At 38.1% G+C, this 26,181-nt stretch overlaps 2 protein-coding genes across 6 annotated transcripts in view; one reads left to right on the forward strand and one right to left on the reverse strand.

Annotated features, from left to right (window-relative positions):
- Positions 1 to 3,688: 3,688 nt before the first annotated feature.
- On the reverse strand, positions 3,689 to 9,225 carry dexi (Dexi homolog (mouse)). 2 transcript variants are annotated; one of them, XM_088069472.1, is made up of 3 exons: positions 9,067 to 9,225; positions 7,317 to 7,854; positions 3,689 to 6,464 (listed from the first exon to the last, which is right to left on the reverse strand). In XM_088069472.1, exon 2 carries the CDS (start codon positions 7,737 to 7,739, stop codon positions 7,470 to 7,472), a length of 270 nt encoding a protein of 89 aa, XP_087925598.1. In that variant the 5' UTR covers positions 7,740 to 7,854; positions 9,067 to 9,225; the 3' UTR covers positions 3,689 to 6,464; positions 7,317 to 7,469. The 2 variants fall into 2 exon arrangements, with proteins under 2 accessions (XP_087925598.1, XP_087925597.1); XM_088069471.1 differs by lacking the exon at positions 9,067 to 9,225 and having other exon boundaries at positions 7,317 to 8,295.
- Positions 8,509 to 26,181, forward strand: part of clec16a (C-type lectin domain containing 16A) — a 51,680-nt gene continuing 34,007 nt past the window's right edge. For 2 of the 4 annotated variants that reach the window (XM_088069469.1, XM_088069470.1), the window contains exons 1-9: positions 8,509 to 8,715; positions 10,157 to 10,285; positions 11,226 to 11,359; positions 12,034 to 12,182; positions 14,228 to 14,333; positions 20,415 to 20,538; positions 21,289 to 21,463; positions 22,867 to 22,917; positions 23,768 to 23,884. In XM_088069469.1, coding sequence (XP_087925595.1) covers positions 8,642 to 8,715; positions 10,157 to 10,285; positions 11,226 to 11,359; positions 12,034 to 12,182; positions 14,228 to 14,333; positions 20,415 to 20,538; positions 21,289 to 21,463; positions 22,867 to 22,917; positions 23,768 to 23,884 — 1,059 coding nt within the window. In that variant the 5' untranslated portion in view covers positions 8,509 to 8,641. The remainder of the gene's footprint in view (positions 8,716 to 10,156; positions 10,286 to 11,225; positions 11,360 to 12,033; positions 12,183 to 14,227; positions 14,334 to 20,414; positions 20,539 to 21,288; positions 21,464 to 22,866; positions 22,918 to 23,767; positions 23,885 to 26,181) is intronic. The other 2 variants (XM_088069467.1, XM_088069468.1) reach the window with 1 other exon arrangement.

The following is a 26,181-nucleotide window of genomic DNA, read 5'->3' on the forward strand; positions in this document are numbered from 1 at the left end:
AGACCCTATTTTCCCATGTGTTTTTGTCTAAGAGGGGCATGCTTTCTGTCCCTACATCTGTCACATTCTTGTAAATGCGATATCAAAGAATTTACTTCAAATTTGCCACAAATGTCCACTTGGACTCAGTGATGAACTGATTAGATTTTGTTGGTCATAGGAGAAGTTTGCTGTGACATTTCATCTGTTTGACTGTTGTGAACATATTTTTATTAGATTAGATTGGATTCATTTTATTAATCCCAAGGGAAATTGACTTCCTTCAGAGAATTTATTCCAATTTGGCACAAACGTTTACTTGAACTCAAGGATACAACAATAAGATTTTTGTGGTTGCTGTGACCTCACAAGACATGTTTTTGGCTGTAACTCAAGAATTAATAATCTAACTATAGCCCTATTCACAAAGGACAAGTATTACCCGGGGACGTCATGCAATTTAGAAACTACGTCTATGTTTCATGTGGCACATTCGCACCTGATAAGCAATGTCTGTATTTTACTTGCAGATATTATTTCACAGATATGATGTCAAGGCTCCTCATACCATTCTGGGATCCTTAAATGCGCCCCAGCTCTTAGTTCGTTGAAAGGTAGAAAAATGTTTCTTACTACGTACTGCCATAAATGTCATCCATCTCATCAGCTATTGAGATTTTGCTCTTCTGGTGGATTTGAGCTTGCTTTTTATGGGAATGGGCCTCCATGTTAGACGAGCTTGCCGAAATTCTTCAAAACATTCATTTAAAAAACCAGGACAGGGGTAGAAAAAGGCGCACAGAAAAAAAATCACCAGCAAATCGCAGAGATGGCTGTGATTCAGACCCTGCCCATCCACCAACATAGTGTACCCACCTATACAGAGAGAGAGAGAGAGATTAAAACACTTGTCAACCATAAAACCATCAACCATAGGCCTGAGAGAACAGGTAGGTCTTAAGCTTGCTTTTAAAAGACAATGCAGTAAGTTGTGCATCTTATATTGTAAAGGAGTTTGTTCCAAAGACAAGGACTAAAGTAACTGAATGCACCTTCATCAGATTTATTAGTTATCATGAGTACAGTTAGGAGGCTAGTGCCCGCACTAGAGCTGCAAATTGGGTTTATGACAGTCCAAAGGTTGCCTCGACACCCTTTATCATGCCCTGATGACCAGCAGCAGTTCCTGTCATCAGGCTTGATCAGGCCACCTGCGCCTTGTTAGAGTGGAGTTATCAATTAGTTGTCCTTCCTCCGCTTTTATCCATCTATACCTAACAACCTAGGTTTCTTACTAATCAGGTTTTGAGTTTGATTTATGTATTAAGCTGGTTTATGGACTGTAATGATGATTTTGCTCTTTGTTCAGCGGTGTCATCGTGGTTGCTGGCCGTCTGGGCGGAGGAGAGAGGGGGAGGGCTCAGTAGTTTGAGTTCCTTTGCTGTGTGATCAGACAATGGTGACTGATTGAGGATGTGGGAGCATCACATTCATGCTAGAGAGAGATATATTCATTCTTGTTCACCTTTAATTTTTTTAGTTGTTGTTATTGCAATTTGTATGTTTAAATTTGCCTGTTAGAATCAGGTTTCAGCTTTACTTCCATGCTGGTTTACCATCCCCCCATGTAGTAGTTGAGTGTGATTAAGGTGGAGTCAGGAGGGGTTATAAAAAGCCACCTGGGCATTGTCTGTGGGGAAGAGGCTGTCAGTGGCAGCTTGCTGACAAGCTGAGATTTTTTTCACCTCAGTTGCTCATTATTATTTTTTTTTTGTTCTCCTCTGTTTCTTTATGATTGAACACACTCTGTTTCTTTATGATTCATTTCTGTTTCTTCTGTATTCTTTATTTTCAAAAAAATGTTCCTTCAGTCAAAACCACCACCTTTTTTGCATGGACTTCTGCATCCTGAGCTATTTTTTAACACTAAAATCTTTTCCAGTGGTGTTGTTACCGTACTTAAGTACTTTTTGGGAGCATCTGTACTTTACTTGAGTTTTTATACTTCCTCTCCACATTTCCCCTATGCATCTAAATTACTTACTACAAAATAGGAAAGGAAGGGATAGACTGATGAGTGAAGGAGTGGGAAGGAACGAAAAACTCGACAAAAAAAACACCTTGTCTTTCTTAAAGCGCAATGTATGCTCCACTTTTAAGGTGATGTGAGTTATGAAGAAATATACTCAAAATTTCTCACAATTTGTTTATCTATTGGCGGCTTTTACTTGTGCTTTTGCTTTCAACACTAAAGTAAATTTAATATAAAATTACTGATGACACTAAATATCAGATACTTTAAGACTTTGACTCAAGTAATACTGTAAAGGAGACTTTATAATTATATGAGATGTGTGTGAAGCATCCATGTTTTAGAATTGTAGCTTCTCTGCTGCAACATGCATATTTAAATATCTCTTGCACCCACATCTCTGATTTGTTCATCAGTTCAAGTGAATGAAAGCAGTGAAGCGAGATTTGGCTCATTTTGGCCATGGTTGATTACAAAATGCTGCTCTTCATCTTCTCGGCATTTTGCATTTCGTCACATAGGTCACAGATGTGAAACACTCAACACAATCTAGCTTCTTCTTTTGTATTTTTAGACTCTCATTTTGGCTGTGTGAATGGTTTTATAATACAAGCAGCAGATTCTTTGAGGGTTGGTGCTAAAGGTCTTCTCTGCATGCACTTATTTTTATGAGCCCTCTAACAATTTACAGTACAAATTAAATGTATTAGGCCATAATGTTTATTTACACTGTAAATGGACATACTTGAATATCCATAAATACAAAATAAAAATAGTTGGGTTTTTTTTTAGATTTCTTTTTTGCATTTTTGCCTTTTATTAGACCAGACAGCTATAGCGAAATACATTTAGTCAACTAAAAGTATTTTATTTTTTGTATGTGAAATTGTATCATGCCTGTATAAAATCTGTACCTCATGGATGCATGACAACTATCTTAAATATCAGACTCAAGCAGACATTTTACTAAAATACATGTCATACGGTGCAGCTTCTAAATAAGTCTGCTGAATATTTTCTTTATCAAACATCAGCAGCATCAACACTTTCCAACAAGCTGCGGTTGTTGTCTGACAGGATGGCGCTCTCTTGTGGACAAAATGTAAAGTGACACCAAAAAAGCTCATGGTAACATGTAAACTACCTGACATTACTTTAACCCTTTCACACCTGAGCAAATTGGCTTGAGTTCTTTCAAAACCACTAGAAGAAGGAAATGAGCAACGAAAAAAGACATGACCCAAAAATAAGCAAATAAACAGACAAATACAAGAAAATGACAAAAAAAGTTTTAAAAAAACAACAAAGAAATATTCTGGAAAAAACGCTTAAAAATAATAATGATGTTGATACATTATTTTAAAAATATGTTATTATGATCATTATAAATATGGTATCCCCCGCCTTCTCTTTTTCCCTAGACATTTTACCAATCTCTTTAAAAAAAAATCTAAATCTACTAATTTCTTGCAATTTGTGGAACATTTTTTACCATGATGCATATTGCCTTTTCCTGCACCAATTTGCTCAGGGTCAAAGGTTAAATACTTGTGAAAGGCGTCTGAAAGCAGCACAAGAAAAGTGATGTCTCAAAGGGTTAAAATGTTTTGCTCTACTGCAAGATAATCAGAAAGCACACATCAACAGTGACAGTTGAAGTTAGAGACAACACAGATATCATTCGCTCAAAGTTTATTAAATACACATTGGAAAATAAAACTCTGTTACGATCCATAGCTTATTATAGCATGTGCATGTCTGCAAAGAAGCAGATGTGGAGGGATGACACGAGCACTGGGTAAAGGCTGTATGCAGATGATCTCTCACAGTCTTTGAGAAGTCTCACGGGTTTCTTAACTAAGATGCTGTGAGCAGAGTTGATCAGAACCTGACCAGCACAGTGTGGTATCATGCCTGGAAAAATGGCACAGTCTTATACCTGCAGCTAACACCAGTGATTTATTAACAGTTTTCATACAAAATTAGGACCCCCCCTATCTAACAGTTTCATTTGCAAATGATTTTTAGAATATGGATACATTAATTTGAATTACCCAACTTACTGTACTGACATCAATGTGTTAAAGGGGACAGTCAGTATCTTTTGAAGTGGAGTTGTCAGAGGTATTTATCTGTTATCAGTGTGTTGCGTACAGCAGATGTAAGGTGGCAAACCTATAGTATGGAGAAGCAACATGGAAGTTACTCCTGCCACTTCTCCAAACTGGTGACATGCCAGCTGACTACTGTTTGTAATACGTGGACTCTGGATAGGTACCATACAACCCCACTACAAAAAAACTAAAAAAAAAATAACCCAGAACTATCCCTTTAATGCTTTCCACCTCCAGCATGATGCAGTTTGATTACACACAATTCACTGTTCATCCACAACAAGCCCTTTTTTGTTACTGATCCTATGATCTTTTTTAATCAAACTCCATACATACATGTTTTATAATATTTAATGAATATTAGCATCCTGAGCTTTAGTGTCGAGTGATCCCATGAACATTTATCCTGCCAAAAATAGACACACCCATTCATATAACTGCATTAACAATCCAATCCAAACATTGTAAAATGTCACCACAATATATTGCTTACAGGCAGCTTTAATCCATAAGGAAGAAAGAATTTGGTCATCAGCCATCATTATTCAATACTCGTTGAACTCTGGTGCTCTGAAAAACAGTCTTGCATGGCATAAGAAGTCTCTTCAGTTTCCTGCAACGTTTTTGACACAATTCGTTTTTAACTTCCCTGTTCTTGAGTTGTGGACAGTTAATATCTAGTGAGCCATTGGTGAAAGGTTGTCTTGGAGAATGTTATGTTCAAAACACTGACAGCCAGGCAATGAAATGATGTACTAAAGCTTGTTCAGAGTATGAAATGTGCGTGCAACAACCACACTGTAATGATTATTTTGCACAGTTTGGTTATTCTGGTAGACGGGTGCTGTATGCTGTGAGAAAATACTGGCTCCTCTGCATCCAAAATCAACGTTTAGTTAATTAGCTGGGCTATAGGTACTCTTCGCAGACCTACAGTATGTACAGTACTTTCAATGCTTACAAATAGATAGTAGCTTAAGTGAACTATCTCTTTAGAAAGCGTCACTGACAGGAGGCGCTTCACTTCCATCCATCCACACAAACCAAACAGATGGACTGTAATTGTCTAATTATGTGCATGATCTCATTCAGCTACTGAACTGCCTCATTGCTTGAATCCAGTTTATTATTGCTGCCAAGAATATACATTTTATTAACTGAATTCTAAATTCATAACAAAGTAAAACAGAAGAAAGTGCAATAAAACAGTACTCTGACAACAAAAGCTAATCTTTTTTAAAAAAAACCCACAACCAATATCATGCATCGAGTCTTTTCTATGCGTCTAACACACATTTATAACATTAAAAGAACAAACACGAATGCAACAAACGGAGGATGAAAAAGTCAAATGTCTGAAGCACTTCTTCTGAGGCTCTCTTCCATGAGATTTCAGCCGTTGACACGACTCATACTGGCAACAGCTGCGAACATAACTATTGCTATTAACTTTTGAGTGGAAAAATGAAAATTATGTGATATGGATCATCACAGGACGTACAACTCTCTCTAGATACTTTTAGAATTTCTACATAACAGTAAAGAGTGAAGCACATGTGGTACAATGTTTCTGATACATAGGAGAGTTTGAAAACATTATTTCTCTCCTATATCCTAAAGTTTCACATCCTGTGTCCAGTGTCAGTGTCTTGCCAGTGCACCCAGAGTTCCTAACTGTGCTCCTGAGAGTGTGTGAATCCCTAAAGCAGACATACAGTATTGGATGACCTCAAAAGACACAATTTTAAATTACACCTCAAGGATGAGCCTGCAAAAATGCATTGTGAAAACTTAAAAGGACAAACACTTAAAACAAGTTGTTCTGTGAGTGATTCAGTATTCAACAGACCCAATGTGGACATTGTTTTTGCGCTGTTTGCCAGTTCTTCCAAGATGTCACACAGCGTAGGACATCACACTATGACTGAGGTGGCAAGTTTCAATTCAGTTCCTTCAGCAGTCGGCCACCAGATCTTGCACAAACTGGGTAATTGTTCAGAGTAAATACCAGTCACACCAGGCTACTGTATCTGAACTTGGCTGCAATGCAGACGACCTGAGTCATGCACCACGTCTGCTAACATTCATTTTACATCCACAGGGTACAACTGTCTCATTGCACTTGCAGCACATTGCACTTCCTTTCATTATGTCCATAATGAAGGACACAGATGTTGGTGCTAAGCCCATCACATTTGAGTAGAGACAATTGCTTTTAGAATGGCAACAGACTGAGCCGATCCACTGCAGAGTGCTCTTCCCATGGGACAGTTGCTGATCATGTGGCCGGCAGGTGCTGAATCTCTTCCTTGGACTACCTTCTTTTAAGTCGTGACAACCTAAAGACATGTGAGACACAAGTGTTAGGGCAAATACCTTTTACATAACATGAAAGGGTGCACAGAAATATATGTTTAGATTCACAAAGCCTCTTGTTCGTATCAGTTGCGAATGCAGATTTCAAAGGTTTTTGCTGCTTGACCTGTGAAGTAAGTAGCCTAATCTTGGATGGATTACTTTACAGGCCAACAGGACACAGGTTTTAGGGCCCAAATTAAAAGAGGCCCCTATGGCCTTCGCCTGCAAAATGTCGTTCAAATTACATTATACCGACCAGGAGGAGAATCAAAATGACAACAAAAACTATGAATAGACACAAGACAACTAAAAAAAAGGGAACAAAACAACCACAAAGAGACACAAAATGACCAAAAAACACACAAAGTGACCTCGAAGAAATATGTAATGACCTAAAAGACATATATAAGGACTACCAAGAGACACAAAACAACAAAAATATTCATTATATTTAAGAAATGGAAAAACAAACAAAAAGAGACACAAAATGAATACAAGACACAAAACAACCAAAAAAGACACAAAATGACTTCAAATATACACAGAACTACAAAAAAAAGAGGCAAAATAACACAAAGAGACACAGGATGACCTCATAGAATGACCTGAGGACTACAATGACACACAAAAATACAAAATACATGCATAACAACTACAAGGAGATGCAAAACAACCGCAAAGATACACAACATGAATACAAGACGACACAAAACAACCAAAAATGACTTTGAATTTGGCTTTTTGCATGTCTGTGCCCTGTATCTTATGGTCTATAGTTTTAGTTCTGAGCATGAAACAGACCTAAATACACAAAATATCTAGTATGCACTTACTTTTTCACTGATATGTCTGTGTGAGAAAAAGGCAGCAACAGCATCTGCTTTGAGGCGTTTCTTCCCCACATCACTGACCAGGGAGTGTTCACGCTGGACCTCTGCATCATCTCCACCACTTCACTTTCTTTTACCTCCTCCAGGACCGCCCTGTCACTCAAGATACCCCTCAAACACATCCAGCTCCGTGTCCGTGTCATAGGGGACAGAGGCCGGGTCGGACAGCACCCCGAGGTCCACTAGCGCCTGGTCCATATCCTCAGGCAGAAATACTATCCCCACATTCAGGACGATGTACTCCATCAGAAAGGCATAGTAGAGGATCAGGACGTTCACAAAGAACAGGCCCAGATAAAACATATATGGGAGTTCGTCCAACAGCGATTCCACCGAATCTAACTGGGCATAGATTGGATGTGTCATAGAAAAGAAAGAGAGCCACGGGTTGGGTTCTTGTGCAAGGCCGGGCTGGAGTTACTGGTATCGCCGCTAGAAATATCTTTGGGGTGATGGGGCGTCCATTTCGGCTCGTCCCGATCTGCAAATAGTGGTTGAGATGCAGCTGTTTTATCTGTATGGTCCCGAAGAAAACGACAGAAATGCAGGCAGACTTGAGGGCTCAGGGTTCATAGCTAATAATAACTATCTTGCAGTATCAAAATAACACGTTAGCGAGCTCGACGCATTCTTGACATTGGTTCTTTGCGGAATTCACGCCATGCCAGCTGGCTAAGGCTAAAAACAGTAGCATGCTATGCTAGTGAAAAAAAAAACACGAACATTTCTATAAACTAAGTGTTTCGAGTTTTCTTGTATCCACAGCCATACCAGGTGATATACAATGTTCATAAAAACACGCTTCAGTCGATGTTTTTAAAGCTAAACGTCCCTTCTAACATTTTTGCTAACTGCATCAAAACAGTCCCGACCAACAGCGACATCTGAAGCCTCGGCAGCTGATTGGTTCACCGCCTGGCAGGCTCTACTCTGATTGGCCCTTAAGTTGTCGATCAGCTCAACGGGCCCCTCGCGAGGACGTGTCGCGTGCTTTTATCGTCACCGCCACATAGAAGTGAATGTTGTAGTTTTTCACCATTCACTCTCCTATGCTGTATTATGTGTCCATAATAGGAGAAAAACTACAACTCCCAGACAAACTATACACAAAACTGTTACGCAATGACCCCTCAGCGCTGCTATCGCCGCCTATCACCTTCTGTTTGCTAAGTAGCTATCTGTACGGGAAAGTGGGTGTAATGGATAGATGCGGACACTAGCAAAATAACGTGCCTGTCAAAACATTACACCCCTTTAAAATCACAACCATGTTTGGGCGGTCACGGAGTTGGGTCGGAGGACAGGGGAAAACGAAAAACATCCACTCGTTGGACCATTTAAAGTGAGTAGCTAGCATTAGATATGCTAACGTTAGCCTCTACGATAGCCGGTTGAAAACGGCTGTCAGCATTATCATTAGCTTAGTACTTAATAGCTGAAATAATAGTAGCTAACTACCTGTAGCTGTCCAGTCAACTAATATAATGTATGATTGTCGTGTTGTGTCTATTCTATGTGGTGAGGTAAGAATGCGTGTGAGCTAGCTGTTTAGAGCTTTAGAGTGAAAATCCACCCTAACACAGAATTTACCCTGTACTACTCAAATGATTTTGGACACTATCAAACAGAGACTGTCCATACAAGCTGAACATCGAAGCAAAACGAATTAAAGGGCTTGCACAGGTGTTCTTACTTCTTGTGTCTGATTAGCAGGACCTCTGCTCAGGTTGAAGTGATGATGAGATATGCAGATAATAAGTGATGTCTCCAAAATCTCTGTACCATAAAGAAACCGCAACTTATAATTGTCCCATCACAACAGGTGCAAAACAAAAAAGTGAATAGTAATCAAGCTTAGTGTGCACGCACCTATAAAGTCCCGAGAAGCATTGTAATCAGACAAACCAGGTGAAATCAACTATGTGAATGTACAGTGCAGGGGCCTTAATTTAGTGTTTTGTATGTTACAACATTTGGAGATTGATATGTAGATTATAATTTAGAGGCTACCTTCATGGGCTGATAAAAATTACTCCATTTTCTGCCCTTCTGTCTTAAATTTTTAAAAAATTTGATTTTAAACATCCAGATAGGTTTAATATTATTCTTCATAGCCCTGTAAAATTACCAATCTTGCTGTCAGTGCCCTATTAGTTTCTTGTTATGGTCTATGGAGCAGTATTATTTGATTTTCAATAATGCATTTTTGCATTAAACTAATCTTTATACACTATTCACATGCACACATACAAAGTATAATAACAGTCATGGTGCATAACATAAACTAAACCAAGAAGAAGAAAAAAAGAGGGGCATTAAAGGAAGGTCTATAAAAGAGAGTATAAATAAATAAAAAATACAATAATAATAATTTCATGAAAACGTGATTAATGCAATCTTAACTTTTTTTCAGAGGGTTTCATATAGTTGAAAGTATAGTAGTTATAGTTGTGATCTACAAAAGACGGCCAAGTTTTATGAAAAATTCTTTTTTTTTTCAGAAAAAATCTAATAATCTTTACAGAAGTGTTTCATTTTGTCATTTATGGGATCAGCCTGTATGCCTGAAGGCTGACAAACCATGATGTGTTCCATGCCATTTTTGTAAAACTATGTTTAAGTCTATGACTCCGAGAACCACCATAAGAGGATCTAAGTCAATATTTTATGCTGTCTATCTTTTTGCTCTAAAATTTGGAGATTGATTTGTATGAATTGTATCTGAGTTGTGCTTTTGCTACTTTTTTCCACAAATCTTCCCCTCATTTATGTCTCTCCATCAGGTATATGTACCATGTTCTGACCAAAAACACCACAGTGACAGACCACAACCGAAACCTTCTAGTGGAGACCATCCGCTCCATCACAGAGATCCTCATCTGGGGGGACCAGAATGACAGCTCTGTATTTGAGTAAGAACCAGTCCACGTCTTTTTGCGAGATCTCTCACCTGTAGCTACTCATGCAGATGCGATTCCTTTTGTGGGAATCAACCAAACAAATAGCGACAGTTTTGCATTTACATTTATTTACATTCACAAGGAATTTAAGACTCCTAGTCCTGACGTCTCTCCATATAGCAACATTACTAGCAACTGGGCTACCATGCTGCTCTGCTCTGGCTATAAATAATCAGAACTGTGTCTCTTTATCAAAGGGATTCCTGATTTCCACGCTGTCATGCTGGCTCTACACAAAATAGAAACATCTAGACTTGAGAATTCTTTATATTTGTGCAGAGAAAAGACATATCTCTATATAATAATAGCATTAATTATCGTATTTAAAGAAATATTCTGGGGAAAGAAGTGTCATTTCTGGGGACTCAGTGTCATAAAACCAAAGTGTTTTGTTTGTAATCAGAAGCAGCTTTGCAATTAGAGCTGCATGTCATCGCTTCTGTTTATCCACTTTACCACCTCTGGCTTTATTGTATGAAACAGGAAATGGCTTTGAAAAGCAGAAAAGCCACAGAGGATGTTGAAAGTACTTTGTGTGATCAAGATACGCTTAGAACAAACATGGACATAAACTCTAACTTTCTTGCCTATTTTTGGTATATATATATATTTTTTTCTGTTATATTTAATTATTTTTATTTTAATTATTTTTATTTTTATTATTTATATATATTTTTTCTGTATAGATATAGACAGGAAACATGGGGAGAGGCAGGGGCAGAAATGCAGCAAATGTCTAATGCTGTAATCAAATCAGTGACATTGCGCATATAATATGGTATGGGTTTGAACCGCTTATCCAGTCTTCTTTTTGATAATTATATTTTAAGATCAAGTCATCATGAACTGACTTCTGTATGTGTTTTTTGTGCACTCTTGTGTCTTTGTCCAGCTTCTTCCTGGAGAAGAACATGTTTGCCTTCTTCCTGAACATCCTGCGTCAGAAGTCAGGACGCTACGTGTGCGTCCAACTCCTCCAAACCCTCAATATACTGTTTGAGAACATCAGTCATGAGACTTCTCTATGTAAGTACCTGAATCAACACAGTTAGAAAAAAAATGGAAAACGTATATGCTGTAATGTTTTGCAATTAAATATCCTAATACATGTAATACTTTTTCATAAGATGTTGGTATTTTCAAGACCACAGCTTGATTCCTTTTTTATGTTGACGCATTTGGTAGGTTTTGTGGCTGTAATGGTGGTGGGAACTTCATAATACAACACATTGCTTTTGTATGAAAAGCAATATCTCTAGTGCAGTTTAGGGCTGGAACTAAGTTGTTCACAGTGTTGTAAATCAACATGTACATGTTTTTTGATGGGTTTTGTCGACTAAACAATGCAAGGCATGTTGCACCGCCTTTCTTTGTTGTGATATACAATGCAGAGCAGCCTGCTGCATTTTTTTGTTGTTGCTAAGCAACCACAGACTCACAGCTGATACTGTCATTTATACAGTGGGCTGCTATCTGTCATAAAGTAAGCAAGCTTTGCATTTAGGCAGATTTTAGAGGAATCAAAAATCACAGTCGTGTTATCGTCTCAACAGGAGTCTTTTCTCATGTTCACTGCAGGAGTCCAACCCCACTGATGATCTCATTATAGAGCAAAAATGAAAATAGTGCAGCTCACAAAAGGCCATCCTGCTAAAAACATGTCGTATGAACAAGCATGATCGGATCTCTTCTTGTTTCAGATTACCTCTTGTCGAACAACCATGTGAACTCCATCATCGTCCACAAGTTTGATTTCTCAGATGAGGAGATAATGGCCTACTATATCTCTTTTCTCAAGACCCTGTCACTCAAACTCAACAACCACACTGTGCACTTCTTCTACAACGAGGTGAGGCCGATAGACGGATGGGGGGGGGGGTTAGAGGGAAGAAAGGAAAAACGAAGAGTATCTGTGAAAGTGGATCTTTGAAAGTACCAACAACTTTCACTCTGCACTTTTTCTTTCACAAAGAGGAAGGAAGAGATGAAAGATTAGAGGCTTAGCATTGAGAGAGTGACATAGAGAATGACAGTGTATTGGAACCGATTGGTAAAACCAGTAGGGCAGATTCAGCGAGAAAAATTAGGCTTTTGCTGAAATTCAGCAACTTAACTACTTGTGATATTTCACAGTGGTACACAAGATCCCTCAATGCAATAGTTATTGTTAAAAAAAAAAAAAAAAATTTCACTGCTGGTAAATTTGTTATAAATCCAGAAGCTTTTTTGCATTTTATGCAAGTCGACCCATGTTTGCACTTACCAGGCTGTTTCCTTCCAACAGTCTTTAGCAGCACACTTCCCCTGACAAAACGTCAGCTTCCTGTCTGGATGGGTTGATTAAGCCAGCCTTGTCCTCAAGTCGTCTTTCTCCTCACCTGCTGAAACAAACACACAAGTGTCAGTGTTACTGTCATTCGAGGGAATGTTTCATTTATTGGTCCTTTTAGACCACAGTTTCACAACAAGATGTTGTTTTTCTGAAATTCAGTTTCAAAACTGTTATTATTCTTAATTTAAATATCAAATATTATCATTCAGGACTGTTGCTGTGTGTGTCTGTGCATGCTGTAATAGTGGGTGACACCAAAGAAAACGGATGACGTTGTTACCCTCTAATGTTTCAGCAGTATCTGTAGTCCTTCCGTTGGCCTGTGTGTGCTGGGGAAAGTTATTGGTGTACTGTCGATGGTAGCTTTGCCCCTGAAGCCAAAACCAGACCCAAAGTGTAGATCTGAGAGTATTTATATGTGTGTTTAGATAAACTATAACTATTTTATTTTATATTTATTTATTTTACTTGATTTATTGATCAACAATAAAAGTAAAACTTGCCTTTTTGGAATGCAAAGGAAGACATTTCTCTTTTCTGTGTGTAAAGTTTTATGCAACTTAATGACATTTTGTCAATTTGAAAAACTAATATTTAGAATACAAAAGAACTTCATTGCAACCTTTTTTTTTATAATCAAATGGTCTTGTTTATAAATAATCAGTCACTTCATTTTGTCATAATTTATGGATAGACTTTGGATTCTCCTCCAGAGGGTGCTGTTGGATAACTGATTACTTCAGCCACTTCTGTTGCTGTCAGATCTACACAAGTGACATTTTTGAGATCAGATGACTTACTCTTGGTCTGGGATTGGTGTCAGGGTCAAGTTTCTTCACTCGCTGTGACCTCTACATGTTTTTGGCACTCCACTGTGATTGGCTGGAGGTCGCAGTGACTGAGGAATGGTTGGGTAGTAGGATCAGGCACTGGCACAGAGAGAGATGGCTGTAAGATGCAGAGCAGCTCGTTTGTCATAAGCAGATTTACTAAGTGCAACATGCTGGTATGCTAATACATGTTGCCCATCTAAAGTGCTGTTAGATTGTTTGGAGGAGCAAAAGTCCCTCAAGTTGAGCTTGGTCTTTTTGTATGTCTGTCATGTTTTAGAAAGGGCAATAGACATCCAAAGCAAAAGGATACAATATGTTCTTTTACTTGATACTATATGAAGTGTGTCCTCTACAAGTCAGAGAAAAAGTACGTCACTAATCCATCCAATATTGCACCCATATTGACTTGAGTCATGAGACATTTATGTTGAATTCTGAAGGATTTTAGTTGGTCCACAGGGGAAATTGCCTGTGTTTCTGTATTTTTAAGCAGTGCCCAGATTTGCACTTAAACATTTGCAGAACGTTTTCTCAGTTAAATAGAAATCTAAACACCAGTTTTTACTCTCATTAAGTCATTTCTTATCAAAATGCGATACTGTTAAGAATTGCTCTCTCCACAAGCTGCTTTCTCTCTCTCTTTCGCTCTGTGGTCGTTTGTGGCCAGAGCACAGTGGTGCAATGCCGTGCCTTGCTCACTGGCGCCCCCTCTCTGTCTCCCACACACAGCACACTAATGACTTTGCCCTGTACACCGAGGCCATTAAGTTTTTCAACCACCCTGAAAGCATGGTTCGCATCGCAGTCCGGACCATTACACTCAACGTCTACAAAGGTGAGTGCCAGGAACACGCATGCGCACATGCTAACCATACAAACACACACAAGTGCATAGACACACTCACAAGATGCTGGGACTCCCTCTGCCTTTCTCTGTACTCCTGCCCTCTTGTCACTGCTGCTTCCGGTGCATGAGCATGACTAACAGGTAACGCTGTGATAAACAAACACACAGATTCAGTCTGCTGGAGTTTTGGCCTTAAATGTTTCATTGCCTACTAATGTATGTGACTAATCATCATTCTAATATAAAAGAGTGGCTCTCTAAGGCTTAAGTTTTTCAAGAAGTCCTGCAACCATAGTTAAAAAAAAACTTTAAGAAATTATCCATTATTCACAAGAATTTTAAATATCTCTGATCATGTACCAAAATGGCTACAACTGATTTGAGTTGTTTTTTTTTTTTTTTACAGTAATACTGTCTGCTTTTAGGCATAAAGCAGATATTCTGTATACTGTCATATTCTGTATATGGTAAGATCTCCCTGTAACGCTTGAAACAGCCGTCAGGCAGTAGCTGTGTGGTTCTTTTTTGTTGTGCAAACAAACCACTTTGGGGAATAGTTGGTTACTTTGAGAACAAATGAAGGGTTTTATTCTGTATTATCAAATACTGATTATCTCTGTAATGTCTGCTGATACTTAAATTCAAACATTTGTACTTGTTTTTGTTTCTATCGCAACAAGCCAATTGTGATGTCCGTTGCATGCATTAATAAGGATATTTAGCCAGCATCAGATTTTCGTAATTAATTACATATTTTTCATTTGTATAAAAGATAACGGTATACTTTACTGTATGCATTATAAATCTTTGACCAAAATTTAGATTATTTTAGTTACACTAATTTACAGCCACAGTTATCCATTTATTGTATAGTCATTATTAACTTTTCTTATGTTATTCTTGACAACTCCTGTTAAGTCACTGTCATGCTTTACTTTTACACTTTACTGTATAATAATATGATCAAAGAAATGCTAACTTAATAATGCAAAAACAAATTCCTGCATTTTCTCCAAAAAATACAATCTGTTAGAGACCAATTTTTTGTTATGATTTTTGAACCTATGTACCTGAAACAGCAGCTAACATTTGAGCTTTGCATGTGTGCAAGACGCCAGGTAGCATCACCAAAAGGTTCAGTATCACTGCCTCACTTATCTCAAGTGTGCATAAAGGAACTAACTCTTTATCAAGTCCATTCTGCCCAGCATGCAAAGTGTTGTTGCAATCCCTCCAACAAAAAAATACTGCAACCTGCAGGTTTTTCAAAATAAATGTCCTGTGAGTACAGGAGCAACACAGCAGTGATGCTGTGAGTCTATAAACAGCAGGATTGTTTTAAAGGCTGTGTTGCTTTCCACACTGTGTGTCTTCCTGCTGTCTCTCTGGGCTCCTCCGGGCTCTGTGCTGGTTGATGACACTCCAGGGGAGGCGGGTGGTGCATTTATTGGGTTTGGCTTTTCTGCTCACATCATGCTTCTCTTCACTAACATTTCCTCAACATACACTCACTGCAACATATCAACTATAGCGTCCTGTCTTTCTCCGTACCTGTTTGTATAACTGCATGTAACACTTTGCACAACTTTGCGTCTCACTTTGTCCATAAAGTCTTGATTCTGTAACTCCCAACAGTGACGTCATTACAGTTAGCTCAACTGACTTTAGCCACAGTAGAGGTACAAGTCATTTATAACGTAAACTAGTGGTGTGGGGAACATATCATTGCTGGTCTGGCCATGTGCTATGCTGTAGAAAGGAATCTGTTAAAGAGGGAAGCATCAACTCTGACTTTTTCCAGCATTTTTAAATTATCAGGGTACCACATAGAACATCAATATCCTAAAGTACATTCTGAGACACTGCTGCAATGGGAAATATCCAATGCATTGTGAGTTTATTCAGTGAAAGCTGTTATTGTAACAAAAAAAAGAAGTTCAAATCATTTCAAACCCTTAAATGTAATTATTTTCCAAAATAAACCCATAACTTTAATTGGCAATCACGAGGATTTCAGTCCTGGTTGATCTGGTGACAATTATAGTTAGTGAAGTATCAGAAAATATGGATTAATAGAATAGGTAACTGACTTCATGGAGCAGCAAAGCAAACTATTGTTGTTTCAATAAAGAAGTCAGATAACACATGGACTTTTTCCATCACTCTTTAAACAAGTGTAATCTGAATTTACGCTGCAGATGGCATGATTCTGCAGACAGCAGGGCACAGTGAAAGGAGTGGTTTACCTTGCTAAGTTGACGGTTTGCAGCCTGTCACCTGCAGCTCCTGATCTAACAGCTCACAGTGGCTGCTCCTGGCTGATCTTTACTCCTTGCAAAATTTTAAACTGATCTGCTGTCAAAAAATGACACTACCGGAGACAATACTCCTTCATTTGCTACCCATCATGTGAATGGAAACAGTCAGTTGCAAAAAAAAAAATGCCACCACCACTCCTCCCCCAAACGATTTATACACCAAAACAATAATTTAAAAGGGTGCAAATTATTGAAAATATTTATTAACACTGATCTGCCAACTCCATCAGATACACTGCATTTGACCTAACCACACCACTGAATGTTTGGGTTGTAGCCTCTGTGATAGTGGGCTTATCGCAGGTCACATTAGATTAAAGAACATATGAATAAAGGTTGTTCCCTAGATCTGGGTACAAAAAGGATCAAATGCAGGTGTCATCTGACTGGACATTTTTTGATACTACTTGATACTGTCAATATCTAATAGGTATTGAGCACTGACATCAAGCCCCATTTGTCCAAGAAGTCAGCCCGTGTTGCACCGGTTAGATGCTTTGTATGTGAAGCCCCAGCAGTAGAAAACTTTCGATTTGCATTAGAAGTAACTAAAAATAAATAATCTGATACTTATCTGATGTTAGTGGGTCATAGGCTCAACACCTTTGTATTACCTCATTCAGCGATAGATGGTGACTTAGACATTTAAATGACAGTCTTTGAGATCAGCACTTGCAGTGTCACCACACTAGAAATGGGTCTGTAGTTTCCAATAAAACTTTTTTCCCCCACATCTTAATGTTGAACATGTCAGTTTGATGCTTCCTACTGATTCCTTAGGTCATGTACTGCAACAAATGACAACCTGGAAAAGGATTTTCTCAGCATCTAAGCTAGCATGAAGATATTTTAGTCAACTTGTGCTACCACAGTAGTTTTTTTTCTGTGGTAACTCGCTGCTTATTTCTGTTCTCTCTTGTTGACATATTACACGGTAAAATAGCAATGTGATTTCCTAAAAAATAAACTGTTGAGGTAACGTGTAAACTCCTTTGCCAGATGTGTCATTGTTTGCAGTTAATTGGTTAAGATACCTGCGGGGTCCTTCCCAGCCTCCACCCCTTCACAGCCGCCCCTTTACACACATTAACCCTGTGTCTGTTTCCCCCTCTCCCTCCTCCTCCTTTTCAACAACCACTCCTACTCTTCCTCTCCTTGTCTCTCTCCTCCTCTCCCCCCTCCCTCTGCGCGCCCCATCTGCCTAACTCCAGTTTCATGTAAGTTGGTTCCATTCATTCAGTCTTTTTTTTTAGGGCTGGGTATCCTAGAAACATGTTTTCTTGTTATTTTCTTTCCTTTTAATTAATTAAAGTTTTCAAAGTTGGCTGATTTTATCAGTATAGATGCTGGCAATGACACTTGTCATATATAGATTTTAATGCCGCCAATTTGAAATGTTTACAAAAGATGGTTTAAAATGAGTAATTATAATCCATTACTTGTCAGTGTTTGTTGATACCCAGCCCTACTTGTACCTGATGATGTATTTGTTATAAATGTACTGTTATGAATATCCTAGCAATTCCTGTTTTTGTAAATCAGTCTGTATCACCACCTACACACATGCGGAAAAACCTGCATGCTTTTTTTTACAATTTGTTTTTGGTTCAATTGTACCACACACTTAATTCAGTTGAGCCCCACTTGTTGGTTGTTATTTTGGTGATGGGTTTGACAGTTTTGGTCACTGTGGTTATTTAGTCAGTGTCACCCTCTGATTTAATTATCACTTGATCCATTAAATGGACAAAGCTGGAATGACACTGACTTTGAGTAGTGGCAGCTTGTGATTTGTCTATTTGTTTTCTGCTATTATGTAATTCATTGATGTGATTTGGCTGCTCATTCATGATTTGTCTCTGTTTGACCCGTGTGGATTGGCATTATGAGATTACGATCAGCTTTTATTTGCATTTATGACATGAGAAAGTGTCGCTACACCAGCACTGTTTGCATCTCAAGTCAATTAAGACGTCCTTCACGGAACAGATGTATCCTACAGTGATCATCTAAAATGTCTTGGTTTCCCTAAAGTGCCCTGTGTGCTGAACTAGAGTAGGCTTTTATTTCAAACACATGAAAACTGATCATGGAAATATTTGCAAATACTGTGTAACGTATTTGTCAGATTTTTCTGCTCTGTATTTTCTCTTCCAGTTAAATAAGACTGCTTGCAAATACGTATTTTTCCTCTTTTCTGAAGTGCTATTTATCATACTAGATTGTTTTGGCTTGAGTTGCAGAGTGTCGGGAGGTATCGGCTGTAGAGATGTCTGCCTTCTTTCCAATATAATGAAACTAGATTTGCATTCTGCTTGTGGTACTCAAAGCGCCAAAAAAAATACATCTGAAAATCTCAACAGCAATGTCTCCTTCCAGAATTCATGACCCAGTTACATGAAGATAGTCCATAAACATTGTTGTTAGCAGTTTCATGTAGGAACTATTTTCTTTCTACTAAATGACACCCAACAACCATACCACTGTGCAAAAGGAAGCGTGCATCTACTGCTAGTTCACTTAGCATTACTGAGCAAGCTTAGACGACTTTATTGATTCCCGGAGGGAAATTTAGTAAAAAAATGTCCGAATTTCCAAAAAAACATCTTGGCGTTGTGGAGTGCCCAGATGCACAGAACAGTATACAATAAAACACTATAAAAACTTTATAGAAAACAATAAAAAAAAACACATTCAAAGAGCTGCTGCAACAGGCTGCCACTCTCACGGCGCCATCTTGTACTTTCACAAGACAACACAACACAACGTACTTTACGTTACAGCCCAGCTGAGGAGTGCGCCATTAATGTTTACATTTCACACTGTCACAGGCACAAGCCTCTCAGCCTCGATTAGACACCGAAATAATAATAATTGATAAATAGAACTACAGGTAAGAGGAGGTATTTTTGATTTTGGAGATAACTGTCCGTTAAAGAGTACTACCCCGATCTAGCATTGCACTACTGTAATGCTGACAGACTCAAAATGGACAGTTAAAAATAAGAATTCAGCAGAAATATTGTCTTTTATATGAAACCTGGAACCTATAATGCAACTACTCACAATGCAGCTTATAGTTAAGTCAGAGATTTGCATGTGTTATGCTCGTAACAGCTAATGTTGCCTTGAGCCTCAAGCTGGGTGGAGTTCCCTTGTGACCTTTTGACATGAATGAAATTTTTTAAGTTCTTTTTAAAAAAGTTCTTTGACTAATCTTGTGACTTTCATTACTATTAATACAAACTGACAAAATCAGGCTCAGATCTTGCACTGTCTAAAGATAACTCCTCTTCAGAAAGCATCAATGAGCATGACGAACTTGTGAGTGCAGGATCAGATCACAGACCTAGATTAAAAAGACGTAAGAGCGGTTCAAAAAGATTTTTTTTCTTGGTTTACAACAGCGAGAGTAGCCCCATTCACACTGTTGCTCTGATATGAAACTGAACTGGCTTCCCTCTTAATCACACTCCAGTAGTATCCCCATTAAAAAAAAAAAAATAGTAACAATAAGCCAATTCATGTACTTAATTTGACTTCACATGGTTGTTGTTTTTTTTAATTGTCCTGTAATCTTAATGGTTTTTGTTGTTATTAGAAAATCATATTTAACTGTCACAGTCTGGTAATTCTCTGGGATCACAAAATATGTGTATATGTGTGTGAGTGTGTGTGTGGGTATGTCATATCAGTGACCAGCCTTGGTAACAATCCTAACCTCTGTCTCGTTCCTGACCCTCATCTCCAGTGGACAACCAGCACATGCTGCACTACATTCGAGATAAGACGGCGGTCCCATATTTCAGCAACTTGGTCTGGTTTATTGGCAGCCACGTCATCGAGCTGGACAAGTGTGTGCAGACAGATGAAGAGTAAGTGCCGTCTTGCTCAGTGTTTATCAGAGTGATTCTCACTTAGGCCTCTAGGGGTCAGGTATGTCTAGTTTTTGCTCCTTAAATGATGATTCTACTCTTGGGCATGATGCATTGTATACATTGCATTATGAAATACTTAATAAAAATAGCTGAATACAACCTGTAAATTTCCATCTAAGCAGCTTTTAGGCTAGAAAAATGTATTTATCACTATACATCAGTGTCGTAATATACATATTGTGAATCTGTACATACATGAAAATGCCATTTGTTTTAATAACATACAATACTACTACTACTACTATTATTGTTGTTACTATTATAATTATTGCAACCTAATTTATAGAGCATCTTTACAAAAGTTTTATAAGCAAAGCAAAAGCAGAAATAGGATACTAGGAAGGCAATACAACAACAGAAAGCCAAACAGTCCTACTGTACACAAGCCAAACAAAACTAGGGTAGAGTTAGATAAAATTACATAGATAATGCAAGATGCGGGACGCAAACTATCAATATAAATTAATACAAATAAACAGACCATAAATAACAAAACTTTAAAGGCTATTGCAACTTAAAACAAAAAGAAATTAAATAAGTAAAACATTAAAATAAGTTAAATAAAATAATTTAAAAGGCAACATCATATAAAATCAAGTCTATAAAAATGGGTTTTAAAATTGTGATTTAAAAGAATAAATTAAGCATCAACGCCATGAGTTTTTCATGCCTCTCGTTGTGTTGCAGACATAAAAACAGAGGGAAGTTAAGCGACCTGGTAGCGGAGCACCTTGACCATCTGCACTACCTGAACGATATCCTCATTATCAACTGTGAATTCCTTAACGACGTCTTGACCGACCACCTTCTCAACCGTCTGTTCCTACCCCTTTACGTCTATTCTTTGGTTATCCCTGAGACGGTATGTTTCCTTCACCTGATTCTCTACATTATTACATTTTATTTTAGTTTGTCGTTTTCTGTTGATCACTCTAACTAGATCCTCTGATGGCAGGCGCCTGTGCTGATCAGTGGGCTGAGGCTATATAGGCAGGACTCTTTGTTTAACTGTCTTTCTTTCCATCTTGCTACAGGAGTCCCTTTGTGGTGCTTGGTATTTGGTTCTCATTTATTCATTCATTTACTTCAGTAATTCACATGTGGTAAACTTCTCTCCAGATATTGTGACCATTTTGATGTTAGCTGTTTGAGCTAGCCGTAACATAAGAATAGGGGCTCGTCTTTAGTTTGTGTTTAGTTTGTGAGGTCATCTGTGTGAAGGGTGACATGAGAACTTGTAATAATTTTACACTGACGTTAACTTGCTTGAAATGGAGAGATTTTGTTGTTTAAAACCTGCTTCCTCCGTTCATTACTAAGAAATGTTAACACTAAAATGTAAGCACATGACATGTGATAACACCTATGCACGTATATTTTTCCTGTATGCTAATGTGTTAAACACTGTCAGAGAAACTATGTGTGTGTACATTCAGCTCAGTTGCAGCCTTATATGGGCTAAAAACAAAACAAAACAAAATATATTTTAAAAAGTAATAATTCTTTTCATTATTAATTTAATCTTCTTTTTTTTTCAAATATTCAATAAATGTTTAGTCTGTCTAATGTCTGAAAACTGTGACAATGTCCTTCACAGTCCAAGGTGACATATTGAAAATGCGTCAAGATATTCCATTTACATTGATATAAATTCATATAAAACTCACATTGACAACTATTTCCAAATTCATGCAAGCAGTGCTGTCACTATTGAATGTGGTTTTCATTTTAATGCGTTATCAGAATGACTTAAAACTTGCTCAACATAGATGATGCATAATGAAACACCCATCCCCCCCAAAGTTACTTAATTTTAAAATGTTAAATGGTTGAGTATTGACAGTGTTAAAATGACGAAGTGGAGGTGCATTCAGATGCTGAGATGGTCTGATGACAAATTATCACCATTCAGATGCCATATAGTATTGCATTCATAAGATACTGTGTTTGGAATATCATGAGGGATAACAAATAATTATCAACCATGGATGTTGTAAAAACTTGTCATACATTTGATGGGTTGTATTGTATGGTCTGTCAAATGCTTTTGAAAATAACAGCACAAAAGGAAGGTTTAACAAAAACAACACTGGTACGGCCTATTAAACTATTGATTAATGATTATCAGACTATTAAATCATTCCAGGTCTTTACTTTGTCTTATCTCAACGTATTTCAGGATACCTTTCCTTTTCCATTAGGTACTAGCTATGCACCTGCTACATGTATGACACTGACTGGTCTTTAATTGTTCTGTTTCTTTAGTCTGAAGAGCGAAAGATCAACCCTCAGGTGTCCCTCTACCTGCTGTCTCAGGTAAGCAACACACAACAGATGGCCAGCTATTGCTAAAAAACTGGAATATTTTAGTTGTGTGGTTTGATTTTAATCTGCAAGTCATTCTGGCCTTTTAGACTATGCAGGTGTTGTTTGTTACTGTTTATAAATGGTATTACCGGCAAAACTGAAAGTGAAAGCCAACCCCAGATTCACTGTTTTTGCATTTTTTCGGCACTTTGTCCACAACGTGTCCCATACGCGCTCCTTGTTGTTCGCTACGTTTTTATAATGACTTGACGTTTTTATAATGTCTTGTCTTGAGATGAGATGAGAAAATACAGATAGAGGGAAAAGTCTCTGCAGATAAATAAACAAACACCTCGTGTGTCATAGGTGATAATAGAGAACTTACTTTTGTATGAATGTATTGTTTTTTTAGGAAACCCCTTCCTAGTATACCTTTAATCCCTGATCAAATGTGAAAAGAAAAGAAAATGAAAAGAAAATTATGCGCACAAAGTAAAATTTCTATGAATCACTTCGGTGAATTTCATGTCAGTTTATTTCCTGCTCTGAAACCCCTGAGGATCCTGAACTCAGTGATATTTCTGTAACAAAAAAAAAAGAGTTTCAGGCACATGTGTGTTGTTTGTTGAGTTAAACCTGTCCAATTAACTGCTTCTGCTTTCAAAGTTTTACTTTAAAATTTAAAGTATCCTGTTCAGACTTTTATTTGACACGTAATACAGTCAAAAGACACAGTTTTGTACAGAGGAAGACATATACGTATATACATACATACGTCATTTCATTTTCGATGAACGGTTCTTCTTTTTAAATATGTTTGTATTATTTTCTTAACTGTGTATGTCTTTTTGTTTTCCAGGTGTTTCTCATCATCCACTATCAGCCAATGGTCAATGCCCTGGCTGAAGTTATTCTCAATGGAGATCTGTCTGTCTTCACACCACAGACAGACATGCCCAGCAAACACAAGAGCACGGTAATTCATACATGTGCACACTCAGAAAAACATAATACCGTCAAACACACTATATACACACACCATACAGACAAACATGGAAAACAGAGCATTCAGAGTGTGAATATAGCAGTAAACCATCATTTGCTTTGTAAAGACATAGTGGAGTAGTGGTTTCCAGAGCAGAGAATGAAGTCACACTACCTCTCTGTGTTGTAATTTGAGCTTCTCTTTTCGTTATTGTGGAAAACGGTCCAGCTGAGAGTGTTTGTTAATGCATGTGAGTTCCTCTGTGTGTGTCCCACCGGTTAGTTAATTGTCGCTGCTCTGCACTGCGCTCATATAGCTGTTACAGCTGATATCGGGAAGGCATCGTCGCAGAGGCATACCACCCTCCGTTGTTGCCTCAGGTTAACAATGTTAGCTTTTTTCGCACTGTATTTATTGTTAGCACTGTTTATGGAATTAGCACTGTTAGCAGCTAGCCGCCAGCTCAGCCACCTCAATCTGGAAAAGTGTGTGCTGACAGTTGCACCGCTGACTCTGAGTCATAGATATGCTCTGAATGCCACATACAGCTCCTTTACAAACCACTAATTGGCAATATACACATGCACTGTACATTGTGATACATAGTCACACTAGAACACTCATATAAACACTGGGACTATAGCGTACAAGCAAGTAATGCACATAAGCACGCCTACGCAGGCGACTACATGGATGCACACAGTTACACGCACATAAGACTTGAGAACCAGAAGTGTGTGTAGGTAGTTATGAGATCGTGGGGTCATCGTTTTCTCCATGATTCACCCACAACATGCCAGCTATATGCTAATTATCGACATTGTTTTTTTCTTCTTTACACTCTCTCCCTTATTTCCAGCCTTGGATTGAAACATCCTGACTTCCCCTGCACGTCTGTTTGTATTTACATCTCTATCTTCATGTTATTTCCCTTCTCTTTGCCTTTTTCTATTTCCCCCTTGTCTCCCCCTCATCTGCCCCATCTGACTCATGTCATTTTCTAACTCTGTCTTCCGCTCATTTTCTTCTTCTACTGTGAATACAGACTCTTCACTTCCCCTCCCTCTCTCTCTCTCTTCTTAATTTTTTGACCATCTGTTTGTAAAGCCAGGTGGGTGTTGTTGAGGTGGTGAGCATTTCTGAGAACCCTTGTGGTTATTCTCTGTGTTGTGTGTATGCGTGTGTATGCGTGTGTATGCGCGCGCGCGTGTGTGTGTGTGTGTGTGTGTGTGTGTGTGTGTGTGTGTGTGTCAGTGTCAGTCAGACCTGTGGCTGTTGTAAGAAGCAGCCTACCTTTTCAGTGAATGTGCATCTAGGCGTGATGTCTTGACAGCGTCGGTCTACCACAGCAGACCCAAACAAGTCCCTACTACCAGCTTTTCATTGGGCCATGCTTTTCCCTGTCTCTGCATCTTTTGGACTTTAAAATCTGCCACGTTTCATTTTTGAAATATTGTGTTGAGTAGCTTTTTTTTTCTAAATTTTAAGTATGAATATATTAAGTTTAAGACAGTATCTATATATGTACTTTAGAAGCTACAGAAATAGAAAAAAAATAAACTTCACACTTAAAATAAACTAGAGAGATATGATTGAGATAGGCTTTTTTTAGACCAGTAATCCAGCTAATTATCTGAGTTAGGTCCTGTGTTTTTTCACTTTATTTGTTTTCTGCTGTTCTGCCACTAATCCACTTGATAGTTTGCCTTTCTTTAAGGCACAACAGCATTCAGCATGGCCCATAACTTGAATTAATATTTTTTCTACTTAAGAGTCAAATAAGCTTTATTATTCTAAATAAATGACTGGTTACTTATTCAAACCACTGAGTTGCATTAACCTGAAGTTTAGTTTTATTTAGGATCCCTATTAGCTGCATCATAGCTGCCGCTATTCTTCCTAGAGTCCGCTACATATAATGTACAATAACAGTGATGTATACATAACAGTGATGTGTGCATCTTTACTTTACTTATTGCTTATTGCTTGTGCACATACCTGTGTTCAAATGTTTGTTCGTTCTGCATGATCCCAGGCACGTAAGACACCTGTGTTTGAGCAAAATGATTTTTTATGGGAAAAAAATCTTTCTAAATCAGATGTGGCCTAAGAGGTGATTAAATAGTTGTACAAAAGAATATTCTTTTCTTTTTTCTTTTTTTAACATGCGCTGGATTGCGGATATGAACTGTTTCCGCCACATCAGATAGATGTGACAATGTGTTATTGTTTGATTTATTGTAGATGAAACAGCGACAGATGAGGCATGGGCCCTGTTTCTGCTCAGG

Source organism: Plectropomus leopardus, chromosome 18 (genome assembly GCF_026936395.1).
Source record: "Plectropomus leopardus strain MGB_pleo_1.0 chromosome 18, ASM2693639v1, whole genome shotgun sequence".
Lineage (NCBI taxonomy): Eukaryota > Metazoa > Chordata > Actinopteri > Perciformes > Serranidae > Plectropomus > Plectropomus leopardus.

What these genes read in the sequence shown, in the direction of transcription:
- dexi (XM_088069472.1), bottom strand. Translation starts at nt 7,739, where the DNA reads ATGACACATCCAATCTATGCCCAGTTAGATTCGGTGGAATCGCTGTTG.